Genomic DNA, 15995 nt, shown 5'->3' with positions numbered 1-15995 from the left:
CTTTCCCGTGTGGGTGTTCGTTTTTCTATTTTACTGACAGTATTCCTTTAAACGGCCACGCCTGGAAATCCCATCAGATGTGCATATAAAATTCCCCCCGTGATTAATAGTAGATGAGGCAGGGCTGGGCTGGGCTGGGCTGAACTGGCCCCTGGTTCTGGCTGAGGGGCTGGAGGGTACCCACATGTGGCTGCTAGGCCCTGGTCCTCCCAGCTCCTCCTCCACTGGCTCACGTTACACTCCATAAACTTGCCACTCTTTCCCACCTAAGCGTTTAAAAGGGAGGAGGGAGTGCTTGTCAAGGAATGCCTCAGAGCTGTGAAAACAGGCAGCCCCGAGCGAAAGAGCAGAGAGTGTGGATGTGAGTGGAGAGAGAGAGAGAGGGAAAGAGAGAGAGAGAGAGAGAGAGAGTTAAAATCTAACGCCACAGACTGTGTGTGAGGGAGGGTGTGTGTGCATGTGTGTGCGGGTCTGGGTCTGAGAGAGGGAGAGAGAGAGGGAGAAAAGACCAGGGAAGCCGCCTCACACGTCACACCTCAGAGAGGGAGAGAGAGGGAAGGACTGAGAGAGAGAGAGAGAGAGAGAGACAGAGTTACACCACAACTGGAGAGTGTGTGCTCATACACTCCCCTCTCTCAGGCAAACCTTCAGACTTCAGAGTCTTAGTCAGACACAGACAGAGAGAGGAATAGAGTGGGGGAGAGGAGGAGAAAAGAAAGTCAGAAAGAAAAGAGAGAGAGAGAGAAAGTGATATTTCCACAGGTGGACGCAAGCTTGCCCAGTGATGTGCGTTTAAAAACCCGATAAGGCGAAGCGGATACTCCCAGCGCTGCATTACCTCAGCGTCGGCACCGAGCAGCTGATCTCCTGCACGCCGCACGCCGACTCTCTCTCTCACACACAATCCTCCTGCACAGAGCGCCCGGCTTTGCTTGCACTGCTTGCTCTTGCGTGCGAGCGCATGTGTGTGCGAAAGGGTCACTTTTTCCTTGTGCACCCCAGCGTTTGGTCCGCCTGAGCCTGCGTACGAAAGAAGAACCTGTCCAGTTCTTTTTTTTTTTCCCCCAACGAACACCACCAGCAGCAGCAGCAGCACCACCAGCTGAACATGGATCAGCCAGCCAGCAGCTGCATGAGGAGCTCACACCCGGCCAACCCCATCTGGGGCTGCGTGCGAAGCCCCCACTCAGGGGTCCCCACCGGCGGGCTCCAGCCCTACCAGCAGGCCCCCTTCGCTCTGCACCAGAAGCCCGACTTCCTGACCTCCTACACGGACTTCTCCAACGCCTGCCTGGTGCCGTCGCCGCACGCGTACCCGCGCGACGACAGACTCTACCCGGAGGCCCACGCCGCTGCCGCCGCCGCCGGTGGTGGCTACCAGTCCAGGCCCGAGTGGCAGTTCGGGCCCTGTGAGCCCAGGGGCCGCGGGCAGGAGCCGTGCGGCCAGGCGGCCACGGTGGGCGCCGGGGCCGGAGTGGCGGGAGGTCCAGAGATGGACAGTGCGGGAGGGGAGAGGCTGCCCGGTGGAGGGCCTGTGAGCGGAGGCCTGGAGGGCGACTACTCGCCACAGAGCCTGGGAGTGGGAGATACAGAGAAGAAGCACGCCAAGAAGAAGAGGGACATCACAGGTGAGACAGAGTGTGTGTGTGTGTGTGTTGGGGGGCGGGGGGGGGGACTTCTGACATGGATTGTGATATTATGTATGTGAGTGTATCTTATTGTACGTGGTGTGTGCGTGTGTGTGTGTGCGTGTTTGTGTGTGGTGACTTCATCTGACATAGATTGTGTTATTATGTACATGTGCATATCTTATTATCAGTGTGTGTGTCAGTGTGTGTGTCAGTGTGTGTGTATGTGTGTGTGTGATGAGAACAGAGAGTGGATGATTGACGGAGAATTATCAAAGGGAAAAAGAAAAGAGCAAAACTCATGGCTTGCGTTGTGTTATGGGGGCAAGCCAAACTCAGCTTGTCTAAGTGTCTTGTTTTGTCTGATTTGCATTACGTACAGTAGCTGTCACAAGGGTGTGTGCTGAACCAAAGACAGCCGGCTCTCTAGCAGGGTGTTTTAACACTTCATAAATGTCTTGAATTTGGACTTGGTTGATACAGCATAATTACTCACAGCGTGTGTGTGCCTTTGATTCTGATGTCACTTTATCTGCCAAATCTTTCTCCTTTCATATTCAAATGGATTAGTGACTGAGTTACACAAGTTTATTTGCAGAGCTTGCTGTAGACTTCTCAATTCAGATCCCCATTCAGCTTTTTTTTTCTTAGTGAACAGAGTGTTTATTTTAGAGAGAAAAAGGAACTAGATTTTTCTGCGGTGAATAGTGCTAAAAATCACACAAATTATTTCAAGCAAAAAAAATATTGCGCAACATAATTTTTGGTTTTCGAAGTCTGGATTAAGCAGGCATAAGATGCACACATACACTTAGTCACATACATAAACTTACACATGCATGCATAAAGGTACACACACACATGACACACAAGCACCAAAAGCACACACACACACACACACACACACACACACATACACACACACACACACACACACACAGACACACACACACACAAACACACACAGACTGCTGCAGTTGTTTCCCGCTATTGTTTTTAGCCTCTTAAAAGGCTCAAAGAAATGAGGTAAAATGTGATTACTCACAGTGTCCCCTGCCCCACTTAACTGTAAGTCAAACTCTATTGTGTTGAAAGAATGTTGCTCATCTCCTCATCTCCTCACCTCCACTTCTACATCCACTCAGGAGATTTAAGGGAGCCGCTACATCAGATCAAGGACTTGCTGTTTGGGGTTGATTTTTTCTTAGAGTAAGCAAATCCATTAGCACCCCTATGTGACCAACGCGTTAGTAACCAGTGAGTAAGAGAGTTGGTGAGGGTGAGTAGTGTCCTGTTGGAAACATGGAGATGTAGTGGATTTGATCATATTTAATCACATTTCACATTTAACTGTGCTGAAGTCGCCAAGGCCATCAACACAATTCTCTAAAGCCCCAAAAACTTAGAAATTAAGTAATATTTACAGTGAATTTTGGACAAAATGTGTATAATAATTTAAGACCGTATTTTTAAAAACGCTTCAAATACAAGTAACTGCTCATGAGCGCATGTTTCGGTTGATCCCTGATTCCATTTCACACAATGAACACTCCATACAACACCACAAAATTCTTAAGACCCAAGGGGACGCGATATTCGCACACCTAACGGACCTGCAGCCTAACCACCCCTGTAGTTTGGACTAATGGTGGCCGGAAATGATTAAATCACTATAATAGCTATAGATCCATGCTCTTTGCGTACTCCCAATTTCATGCTGCTCGGAGAGTAGGAAAAGTGAACCTTGGTATTGTAGCACATCTGGTACAAGCATTAATTTTCAGCCCTCTGCCATGCTATGGAAACTGAGCTCGCTTTCGCCTGCCTCACTGGGTTGGGGGGTTGGGGGGGCTTTTCTTGAAGATAAATATATTTCCCCAATCGTGCTTGAGTGGGCTTTGTGTTTCAACATCCAAATAGGCAAGGCAATATTCGTTCGATTGCGAAAAAAGTCTTCATTTTAACAGTCTCAAAGAAAGGACCAGACAACCATGTCTCTCATGAGAGGTTATTTAAATGGCGTGCACACACACACACACACACACACACACACACACACACACACACACACACACACACACACACACACACATAGAGACCTTCATGCTTAATTAGGGAAACATATATGCCTATATATGTCCATGCACGGTTCATTTTCCTGCTTTCTTTGGGTTACCTTATTGTAACCCTCACCCACTTGTGGAGAGAACATGCCAGACCCCAGTCTGTAATGGAGCTCGCCTGCTATCCCACTCTCGCATTCTTATCCATTGACATTTTCCTGTTGTTAAGCGGTAACCAAATACCAGCAGATCAATGTGTTATTCCTGCTGGAAAACCTGCTGATACAGGCAGAGGAGAGCAGAGCTGGGGCCTTCAGCCCATGAGCCCAAACCAGCTGAATGTGGAGCAGATCGATGCATAACTTATGCGCGAAGGAAAATGCCTTGGAGATATTTGTCTTAGAAAAACAGAGTGATGAGGGTGCAGTGGGCGAATACACGTTGGGTGCTGACAGTCTAATCGAGCCCAACTGCGTTCACTCACACGGGCCTTTCACCTGGAGCTCGGAATATGACTAGCACGTAATAGTTATTGTCGTGACAATTATGGATAATGGTTAGCAGATAGGATAGCCGCTGCCAAAGGAACTTCATCACAATGCAAAAGAGCATGGTCGTCCAAACCTTACATGACAAAAGCATGGCCAGGAAAAAAGCTGATGTCTTTTTCAATGCTTGAGTATGGTTTTGATATTTATCAGTGTTGACCCAGTCATTTTTCTGGTTTGTAGAGTTTCAGAAGGAAAAAAAATTCAACAGTCCAGGTTCATTTGTTTTTGATCATGCGAAACAAACAGAATTTTATCTTTTTTTCCCCAAAATGAATGCAGCACATTAACAATATCACAAAGGAGGATCATTTGAGTTTCATTACTATCATTCAAATTTGTATTTATTCAAAGCAAATAAAACACCTCAAGCGAAGTGAACAAAAAAAACAAAACAAAGCAAAACAAAAAAAAACAAAACAAAAAAAAACCAAACACCATTAGGTTTTCCAGACAGTTTCAAGGCTGCAGCCCATGTGTTTGATTTAACACAGGGTGATGGTGTTTGCATCTGTGTTTTGTTTTTGTGGTGGCTAATTTACATACGGTGCGACGTAATAGCCGGCTGGTTTTGGCGAGTAAATGAAGACAAATGACTTTAGCACCCCGTGAGGAACATGCCAAATGCTGCTTGTGTTCCAGACACCCCGCTGGGCACAGGAGTTGCTCCCTTAAAGTTTACGGGCTTTTTGCTGGAGATATTTATTGGGGCCTGTTTTGTGGAAGCCTGTGCAGCCTGTGCTCACACACACACACACACACACACACACACACACACACACACACACACACACACACACACATAAACACAAACACACACACACACACACACACTTACTCACAGACTTTAGCACACATAAACTCATGCACACACACACATTTTCAGTTTGTCTGCCGTGCCAGGTGTTTCACCCTCAACCTGCCACCACCTTGCCATGTACAGCATTTTTTCAGAGAAGCTAAAGTGAGTGGGAGTAGTTTAATGATGATTATTTTCACTTTTCCTCTCTCTCTCTCTCTCTCTCTCTCTCTCTCTCCCTCTCTCTTTCGCTCTATTTCTCCACTTGTCTGCCTCAGACCGTCTCTGTCTTTCTTTTTATCCTCTTTTCATGGGAATCAGATCACAGGTTGTTAAGTGTGAATGAAGAACTACTTCTCTCTCTCGCTCTCTCTTTCTCACTCACACACACACACATGCACACACGCACACACACACACACACACACACACACACACACACACACACACACACACGCACGCACGCACATACTGTACACACACACACACACACACCTCTGTGTTGCATGAAAACTGTCTGGATCTCACCACACATCTGGCTCGGTGATCGCCGTCCATTTCGTCGTCTGGCTCTGTGTCCTGGCGGCCGCTGCCGAGAAATTCTCACTTTGACAAATTATAGACATTTCACAGGGATTGCATCAGCTGTCTGTGGCTGTATTGATAGTTTTTCTCGCTCTACATGAAAAGACCCTCCATTAATTGGCCTGTTTAGACAGAACGACCTGTCATTTTTGTAACGGTCAAACATTTTTCAAAATACTAAAGCAGCAAGATTGGAGAATCTTAATATCACGTAATAAAACCATCTCAAAAAGGACGATGTGTGTGACTGTGTGTGTGTGTGTGTGTGTGTGTATGTGTATGTGGCTGTGTGTGTGTGTGTGTGTGTGTGTTGTATGGTTGGGGGGCTTGGGGTTGAAGGAGAGGGAGACGTGACGGTGTTACAGGACAAACTCCAGTTGATTTCTGATCTGTGGGCTGTCAGGTTGAGTTACAGTGGCGGGAGCCTTACTTCCTCCTCTGAGAGCACCGGGAGAGGAGGAAGTCTTCCCAGACACACACACACACACACACACACACACACACACACACACACGCACACACATACACACACACACACGCATGCACACACACATGCTTCAGCTGGAGCAGGCCGAGGCCTTTGTTCTTTTGTTAGCGGATTTAACGATGTTCCGCCGCATTCCTGGCTAACTCAACTCCTCTGTGGCCCATTTCAGGACCTCCAACCCCCCACCCCTACCCCATCCCCCCGATCCCGACCCCCCCGACCCAAAGTATCACTGGGGGCCAGGGCACCCTCTGATCCGGGCCACAGCTTTGCGCAAGTGTGTGTGGCCTGTGGCTCACAAAAAAAAACAGCAGTTGCGCTGTAAAAAAAAATGTGGGGAGACTTTTAAACGTTACACGCCTGGGAACTAAAGCGTAGAAGGTGTTGGATGAGAGAGGTGGCAAGGGGCCGGAGATTGATGTCGCAAACATTTGTTCTGCTGAGTTGTGCTCCAGCATATGAGGGAGGTCGATGTCGTTGCAAGAAAAAATGTGAAAAACAAAAAGAGATGGAAAAACTGAAAATACTAATACAACGAGAAACATCAATGCAATATGACATTTTCCATGAAATCAATATTTTCGTGCCTTGCATTTGAATCCAAAGCAAACACATTCATCAGCCTTACGTCTCCACCCTTGTGGCCTTGCAGATATTCAGGACTCCAGCTTCAAGGCCGACTCCAACTGCAAGGCCAGGAAGGAGCGCACGGCATTCACGAAAGAGCAGCTGAGGGAACTGGAGGCCGAGTTCACCCACCACAACTACCTGACGCGTCTGCGCCGCTACGAGATCGCCGTCAACCTCGACCTCACGGAGAGACAGGTAAGAGCAACAGCCAGGACCCCAGACTACAGCACCTTCAACAAAGATGACGATTGGTTCAATTAGAACCAATATGTTTTGTGTTAGAACCAATATGTTATGTCATATTTTTCAAATAAAATGTTGGAAAGAATATAATAAGACATATCTATATTTTTGGTAACACATTATTTGGATAGTCCACCCACATAGACTTTACATTATGGTTGATTACAATTCAAGTTCAGTCTTTCTAACTGTTTGCTTAACATTACCCTGCCCAACCCCAATCTTCACCACAAGAGATATGTAGAGTTTTTATTTATTTGTTTAGTTTATTTGTTTATCGTCTGAGAATCTGTAAGTATGCTACAGGGGACTATCCAAATAATGGGTGATCAGGATATAAACTATATACAAAATATAAAGGGTGTGCTACACTGGGTCACAGAGGAGTATGTAGAGTTAGTAAATGTGGAAAATCAGTTGCTTTTGTAGGGATGGGCCTGTAGTCGTATAAGAGAGTTTGACTGTCCGGTTAAATAAGAAAGGATATAAAAAGGCAGTCACAGAAATATCTGAGGCACTCTGACGATCAGAAAAAAGGTGACAAACTTTTATTTAGACATGGTCAGGACATATCATTTGTGACCAGTTTTTATATCTAGTATAAAAGGTTCGCTATCCCCTCACTGAAAGTAAATGTCATATGCCCTTTAATGTCATGCGTTTGCTATTAAAGTACAAGATGTTGTGTAGGCAAAACATCTAAGTGTTTGCTTAAGGTAGCTGTGATTAATGGAATTGATTTAATTGAATACTGATTCAGTTTAACAGATTGAAAAAGTAAAACACATCAAATATCATTTTGATTTCATTATACAAATAGACTGGAAACAATCAATGTGATTACCATAACTTTCAGTATGCAGATTAATTCGCTGACAAATTATGATGAGATTAAGAGCACATCTCCCCTACTTGCACACTTTTTTAAAAATTTGCTTTCAAACCAGACCTCACCTCAGTGGATACAGTGTGACATACATTTGTAACTACCACAGTAAACTGTTTTTCTCCCATTTATACGGGGTGCGAAAAATATAAACGGCGATCGGGGGCTTCTCCCCGCTCTCCATACCAGTCTCGCTAGAGCCGCACGGATGAGGCCGCAGCTTCACAGTGACAGACCTTAGTCTGGTCCTAGATGTGTTTCCCAGGCCCGGCACCCTCGGCCCGCGCCAGATCCCAGCCCTTCCCCACTCCCCTCCCCAGTCCCCCGGCTGCTCCGTCTCCAGTTTTTCCGATGCATCCTACATATCTTGGCAGCCGGCCTTTCCAAGCGCCGACGTGAGTGGCAGGCCGAGTCGGAGCTGGGGACGGACTTTTTAAAAATAGTGTGGGAACAGATTGTCTGCGGTTCCCCCGTTGCCATGGGGAATGCCGAGAGGGATGCACAAGGGTCACAGATTTGACGTCCCTGGTGGTCGCCAGAGTTATTGCCCCCGTATTGCGCCATTTTTAATCACTGGGAGAGTTAGACTTAAAATTGCATCGCAGCAAGACACCAACGTGTAGAAACCACTGTAAACCATATGTCTGACAATCATCTGGCTTCCAGATCGTTTGCTTCTGGCTTTATTTGTGACCAGTGCTGTGATGACCAATCTCTTCCTCTTTCTCTCTCTCTCTTTCTCTCTCTTCCTCTCTCTCTCTCTGGCTCCCCCTCTTTTTCTCTCTAGGTGAAAGTGTGGTTCCAGAACAGGAGGATGAAGTGGAAGAGAGTCAAAGGAGGACAGCCTGCCTCCCCCCATGACCTGGAGGCCGATGACCTTGACTCGGCTGCCTCGCCCAGCTCGGAGTGAAGCGGGCCTCCGTGACGCTTTTTTTACCACCCCCTGCCTCCCGCCCTCCTTTCTGGGCCACCAGAGACACCAAAACTCCCTGGCACGTTGGACTGACTGACTGGGATGGCACGATGGCCATCATGAACTCTTGTTCGAGTTTTTGTTTTCTTTTGTTGTTAACCCCCAGTGTGGGACCGCCCACATGGACACTCTGGCCAGAGCCTTGGAACAGTCCAAGATCCCCCCCCCCCATCCCATCCCCTCCCACCCCCCACCCGATGTGGTCTGATCTGAAAGTTCATCCCTTTTTCTCTGGTCAGCGTATCTCTGCGGAACTATGATTAGCCCACAGACTTGGGAAACGAGAGACTGCACCATGCGAGTCACGGCTTTTGCGTCGTTAGCATTCACAGACATTTCTCAGTGAGCTCTTCTCGTCGTAACAGTGTGAACAGTGATGGACACTGCTGCCCGGTTGTTGAGGCTTGCAGGCTTCCACTGCAGGCGTCTGGTTGTGGAGTCTGACCGCAACCACCTGCTAACGGCTCTGACCGAAAGAGGCTATCTCAGGATCCCAGCAGTATTACTAAACCAAGAGTGCCTCAACCCCCTTTTCCCTTCTTGTTTGTCAGGTTCTTAGAGTATACTTTTTGCGTTACTTTTGAACAATGATTTAGCATATATTTTTGCCTCTTTTTATTGTTTTTTTTTTTACATTTGATGAAATGATAAACAGATGTTGGTATTGAGATCTGCAAAAAAAAGAATAAATTGTCAAAAAATGAAATATCTATATGGTGATTTTTTTTTGTCTACCCAAACCTCAAATGTTTGAGTTATGAGGTGAAAGAGCAAACAGTTACACTTTCTTGGCTTGCATTTGTGCCTTTGTTTTGGGCCTCTGTGTACGTCTTGGTCCAAAAAGCATGACAACACTGTCCAGAAATGTGGACATAAAAAATATATACTCCCCCCAAACCCTTACTCTAATTGGAACTCTCATCTTTCATTTAAATTAAATTCTTTAAAAGGCTACTCTAATGGTGTGTCAGGGGTATATTGAATGTACTCTATAGGGCAAGATTTACTTTCATTGTCTGGGTTTCTCTAACTAATGGGCCTTGGATGTGATGAACAACTATTGATTGACCTCGTCCTTGCTGACCAAAGCCTGCCTTCAGGCAGGTGAACACATAGCACCTCTCTATAAAGATAAGCAGGAAGAGATTTCATCCATTTGCTCATAAATCACGTGTCCATGTGACTATAAATCCCACGGCACATTTTAACGATACGCATGCATGCGGTTCAGCTGGCTCGGAAAAGAGCATATTTAATGTGAGCAGCATGTGAAACAGTGTGTAGTGTGTTTTAGGCCCGCCGTCCGCCCTGCTGCTCCCAACTCCTTTTACAAACTACTCGGACCGTACCTGAGCCGCGAATGGCCGCGAGCTGCAAATTTGGCGCCAGTTATAGACTTGGCCCCCAGAACTATTTTCGACGGAAGCATCTGGCCGGGGGTACAAAAATTGATCTCACCCGCCCCCTTTATGTAGGTCCGGCAGGCCGGCGCATGAGGAGGGCCCCCCCCCCCCCCCCCCCCCGCCCCCGTAGCCGTCGTACCAGAAGTCTGGAGGCTGACCAGCGGCGTGGCTTTTGGGGAGAGAAGAGGGAGGAAATAATAGGTGGGTATGGGCGAAGAGACCACTTCTCAAGTACAGGATGTTGTTGTAGCAGGTAGCCAGTCATCCAATTTCCTGCTTCCAAAAGAAAACAGAAGTAAAGCATCCAGGAGTCCAGAGGAACTCACAATGGCGGGCCTATGTGCCGGGGGGCCTGGGGCTGGCCAAACAAAGACTGGAGGGGTTACTGCCCTGGACTTGCCAGGGAACCGTTCCACACACACCCACGGCAGGGGTTAAGTCTAACTGTACCACTGACCCCTGCAGCCCACAGCTGCTCCAAACCCATCCTTCATTACTTCCTATGCATTCCACAGCTATGAGGCCTATTATTGTATTAGAGGTAATGGCTGTAAAAATAAACTTGACATATAAAACATAATGATGGTATTAGTGCTGCTGCTAATAAAAAAAAATGACACTCCAGGAGCTCGTCGTTCATTTACACCTAAGACATTTTATAAAATATACAAGCTAGACCCCAAATTATATATTGGATTTCATTTGACCGGGATATTAGATTGTGTTTATGGAAGGGATGATAAATTTGTTGATTTAGGGTAGGACTCAGGGAAATCCTACTGGGAATGTTGGGACTGCCGGCTCTCTTTTGTCAGTAGATCTTGTCTGTCTATCCAGCCGTCATGACAGCTGAAACCAGGGTGCTGAAATCTGTATGGTAGACATGCGTTAGATGAGTTTTGCCGGGACAAAAAATATGATGACAACAAAATGTATGACCAATCAAGCTTTTTCATGTGGAGGGCCATGATGAACCTCTGCCAGCAATTTAGACAACAAGGTTGTAGAAATTTAGGAGAGACATCCCTCAGATTTTGGCATCTATCAACTTGGTAGTGGTGTTGAAATTAAGAGACCGGCAGAAGCTTCCAGAAACTCAAACATAACAAGGGTAGCTCCATCACCCTGTAGCCAGCTTGTGATTATGAAAGCAGATTTCGCTTTGGGACATTCTTTTAAAAACACATTACGTTGTGCTTTGAGAATATGACCTTTATGCGGGCAAGTCAAATAAATGTGAAGCACAAAAATACATTTGTCAGCAGTTGGTTGAACAGCTAGTGATGTTACAAATGCAACAAGAATTCCCTGTAAATGGCCTATAAGTGCAAGGAGATGAGATTACTTTTGAAAGCGACGATTATCCATGAACTGAAACACGCTTGCGAGTTGAAAGGTTCCACTTAAATCCTTTGCCAAAAATATTATGTTACTGCTATAACTTTACGTGCGTTTCGTTAACAATAACATCATCCTTTTGTGAAGTGAATTTTGACCGTATAAGTAATGGATTATAAAAAGCTTATTAACTGATAACAAAACATTTATAACTACACATTATAACATGTAAAACTAATGTAAACACGTCACACTTAATTACCTGTCAGTACTTGGCAAAATATAATTATTTGGCCTTTCTATTTGTTCTCATATTGTTGCTAAACCTTTGCAGGTAAACAGCAGAGAGAAGGGGGGGGGGGGCTTTTACTTTGACACCCTTCCTCCACTAGCACCAGGGTAGTACTGGCCAGGTCTGTGGGGAAGGGGGTTGATGGATAGCCGGAGGTGTGGAGGTCATGACTGCGAAGCGCCCACTGAAATTAAAGCTTGTCCTGCCAGTGGGGACGGTCCATCTGCATGCTGTTATTGTTTACTAAAGCAACATTTTACTGTGACATCAAAGCAGACAAAGACTTATTCTCTCTCATAAGGAAAGTTATAAATGGGGTATTTATACTCTCCCAGTCATGTTTTCATGTAATCTATATCCCTTTTGATTTCTTAACACAATAAGGGATAATGCTTTGTGTGTGACAAACTGAGGGTCTTATAAATCAGATGCTATGAACCATTAAATCTACCACCTAAATTACATTAGTATGTTGTCCATGAACAAATCATTCAAAATCTTATATTACAATCAGATGACTAGGCCATAGCTCAATTATTTCCATAACGAGGAAAGAGACTGAGGAGAGAGATGTTCTTCACAAAAGAAAATATAGCTCAAGATAATGACCCTTGTATTTGGATGTGATAGTATATTTCTGGATTTTTAGAAAATTATGGGGTGTCTGTGAGTGAAACTGAAAAATAAAATATATAAGGCATTTAATTGCCAATATTTACCAGAATTAGCAAAGAGCTAATATCTGTCTGTTTTACCTAAGACACATTTTTCATAAATAAAATGCCAAACAATGTGCTGCCCTTCAATGGAAATGGTTGATTGAAAAGAAGTTAAGCATGTTTAGTGTGTGCTCCACTGATACAGCACACAATGAATAAAAGCCTTGTGCCCACTTAGCAGCCAAGTCGTCATGCATAATATAAACATAATTTTGGAACATCCGGCTGCAGGAAATCATTTGTTAATATGAGAAATCGCATTACCTGCTATGAGCGGCTATCATTAGGTCACATTCGTAATGTCTGGAAAAGCACACGCACTAATGAGTTGTTCATGGTGATTATAATTCTATAAGAAACACTGATGAAATTGAAAGGGTGTGTTTTCCAGATCTCCCCCAGATTGGTTCCTCTGGTCTCTCAGCAGCTATTAAGTCTGGACGGAATTGCACTTGGAATGAGGGGAGCCCTATTCTAAGCCAAATTTGTGCTTAAACCAGCCCAGCGAGATGTACAGTATCTATGTTTTGACAGGCGTATTTGGCCTCCTCTTGTCAATGAATGGGAATGATATTAAACATCCCCCTGGTGCTCCTGCTCTGCGACCATGAGATTTCACACATGGGACTGGCTTGTCAGAGATGGAAAGTGTTAACAGGGCAACATGTGCGTTCGCCCCCCTCTCCCCACCCCTCTCTCCCTCTCTCCCTCTCTCTCTCTCTCTCTCTCTCTCTCTCTCTCTCTCGGCACAAGAGGATCGCTTACCCATCCTCCACAGCTCCCTGTCTGGGCTAATCAGAGGTGTGACCCCCAGACATCCATTCATCTCTTCTTCGCCAGCACCCCTCTATCCTTTTCCGTCCATTCACCCCATCACTAACAGGCCAAAGCCAGCGGGACTACTGGCCTTTGTCAAAGCAAAACGTACAAACCAGGAGCAATCTTTTTCTCTTTCTTTCTTTCTTTCTTTCTTTCTTTCTTTTTTTAAAAATGTTATTGGCCTGAGCTTCTCTGAGACCTCTGCTGCAGCCTAGACACATCCCTTCTTTCTTCTCGTCCTCTCATTGTTGTTTTAGGCCACCTGCAAATTTATTCCTCCTCCTCCTCCTCCTCCTCCTGCTGCTGCCCTGCGCCGTCTGCTTTTCGCCCTCTCACGCTGGAGAAGAGAGCAGAGGAAATGTGCGATGTCTTCCGCATATCCTCCCAAGACAGTAGTTGCAGCAGAAAAGGGGATACAAGGGGAAAAAGGTAAGAGCATTTGTGTGTGTGTGTGTGTGTGTGTGTGTGTGTGTGTGTGTGTATGTGTGTGTGTGTATGCATGTGTGCGTGTGCGTGTGTGTGTGTGTGTGTGTGTGTGTGCGTGTGTGTCCTGTTGTGTGTCTGACTTCGTCTGTGTGGGTGTATGTGGGTTGTCTGAATGTGTGTACGTGAGAGTGTGTGTGTGTGTGTGTGCATGTGTGTGTGTGTGTGTGTGTGTATGTGTGTGTGTGTGTGTGTGTGTGTGTGTGTGTGTGTGTGTGTGTGTGTGTGTGTGCATGTCTGTGTGCACATGTGCTTGTTTGTTTGTGCTTTGTGTGTCCCTGTTTGCGCGCGCCTCTTTGTGGATGTGGCATGTTGCAGGCGCAGATGTGCGTGATTCAGTGGAAAACAGAGGCTGCGCGTCTGTGTAGGATGTGGTCAGTGAAAACCGTGCCCTCCCCCCCACCCCCCCCCTCCCCCTCCCCCTCCCCCTCCCTCTCCTCCCTCCCCATCCCCACCTATCCCCATTCCCAAGATTAGCGGCTCCTCCAGGAGAAATAAATCTTCCCTCTCCATCCTTTCCATTGCACAATCAGTCAAGATGGGCCCGAGCAGCACAGCATGCCTCTAAATTATTCCGCACTTCCTGCAAGACTCCTTTGACAGTTTCTGAAGCTGAGGCTGCAAGGAGCTGCAGCGGTTAGCACGCCGTGCACCACATAGCTAATATCGCTCCCCCTGGTCAGTGGAGATGACCAGCTCTAACCTTGACTGGAGAACAGCGAGAGGAAGTAGGTGGCTGGGGGCGTAGAAGTGCACCAAACTCTGCCGCACCTGGGGACGAGAGGTCCACATGGAGGTCTGCTCCACATAAAAGGAGAGAAAGGCCATGTGGGAATAGTTTTGTGCTTTACTAAGAGCACAGATTTGCCCCCTTGCAGGTTCTGCACAGAATCCTTCACAAGAAAAAAGCATCAAAGCAAATACACACCCACAGACACACACACACACACACACACACACACACACACATACACACATAAACACACACACACACACACACACACACACACATAAACACATAAACACACACACACACGCATACTGTATAGATATATGTATATAAACTGTAGAGATAGAAAGAATGCTACCCAGATCTTATGCTATATGCTATATATACACAGTACAGGGTATATGGGTAGCATTCTTTCTACTGTAACAGGGAAGCTACATTAGGCACGTAACTGAAGCGTTCGCGTTGCGTCTGCTGCAACAATTAGCTTCCACTATAATCAATGGAAGTAGCTACACCAGACGTGATAGCGGCGCATATGTTCGGAAAAAATACACCAGTTTTCTAAAATGGATTTTACGCGTCACAAACGGAACGCTTCAATTACACGCCTGGTGTAGTTTACCTGTAACTCCACTGAGGAGCAGTACTACATGCTCTGAATCAGAATCATATTCAAGATTCAAGTTTGAGTTAATGGCAAAAAATTGACTACAGAAGAGAATTATGAAACTATGTTCAAAATTGAGAACAGGACAATAATTATTATTAATCAGCGCCATAATTCCTGGAGAGCAGATTCAGATGTTCCTGGCCATAACATCCCTGATCACCTGATCAAGATGAACAGCTGTTTCAAATTGTGATGTAATAAAGGCGACTGGTGTATTTGTACTTGGGCGTGTCTCAGAGAGCCACAGACCAAAACCTTTTCCAAAATGAGCATGGCGACCAATGTCCATATGAGGCATCAATGGAAAAAGAAGAGACAATAACAGTGACAGGATCATGTATAATCAATAAATATGGAATTGCCCTGGGTTAGTTTATTTGTTTGCTGTTTTTTTGTTTTGTTTGACCATCTTTTTATCAACCACATCTGAATATCCAATTTAATCAGCCCATGGAAATTGATCCATTTTTGACAGTCACGTTTAAAGGTGGTCTGCCTTTCTACATCAAGAAGTTGATTTGCTGATGTAACTAAATAGGCTACACAGTATGACACGGACATTTAGATTTAGAACTTCGGCTGAATAGGAGAGCATTTTGTAAATGTGTATCTTGTAAATTTGTAACTGTTATTATGCTATGTTGAAATATTGGACATATTAGTGTGTGCTTTGCACCTTACAAAAGGACACTTAAAC

At 45.7% G+C, this 15995-nt stretch overlaps 1 protein-coding gene across 1 annotated transcript; it reads left to right on the top strand.

Moving 5' to 3' along the window:
- The first annotated feature begins 202 nt into the window (after positions 1 to 202).
- Positions 203 to 9547, top strand: meox1 (mesenchyme homeobox 1). Its single transcript, XM_042082551.1, has 3 exons — positions 203 to 1628; positions 6762 to 6934; positions 8656 to 9547. The coding sequence occupies exons 1-3, from the start codon at positions 1109 to 1111 to the stop codon at positions 8776 to 8778; spliced, it is 816 nt and encodes a 271-aa protein (XP_041938485.1). The 5' UTR covers positions 203 to 1108; the 3' UTR covers positions 8779 to 9547.
- The last annotated feature ends 6448 nt before the right edge of the window (positions 9548 to 15995 follow it).

This window comes from Alosa sapidissima, chromosome 24 (assembly GCF_018492685.1).
Source record: "Alosa sapidissima isolate fAloSap1 chromosome 24, fAloSap1.pri, whole genome shotgun sequence".
NCBI lineage: Eukaryota > Metazoa > Chordata > Actinopteri > Clupeiformes > Clupeidae > Alosa > Alosa sapidissima.
This window is presented reverse-complemented; position numbering and strand designations above follow the sequence as displayed.

Coding starts and splice junctions, on each gene's coding strand:
- meox1 (XM_042082551.1), top strand. CDS start 1,109: ATGGATCAGCCAGCCAGCAGCTGCATGAGGAGCTCACACCCGGCCAAC. Junction 1,629..6,761: donor GAAGAAGAGGGACATCACAG/GTGAGACAGAGT, acceptor GTGGCCTTGCAG/ATATTCAGGACTCCAGCTTC. Junction 6,935..8,655: donor TCGACCTCACGGAGAGACAG/GTAAGAGCAACA, acceptor TTTTCTCTCTAG/GTGAAAGTGTGGTTCCAGAA.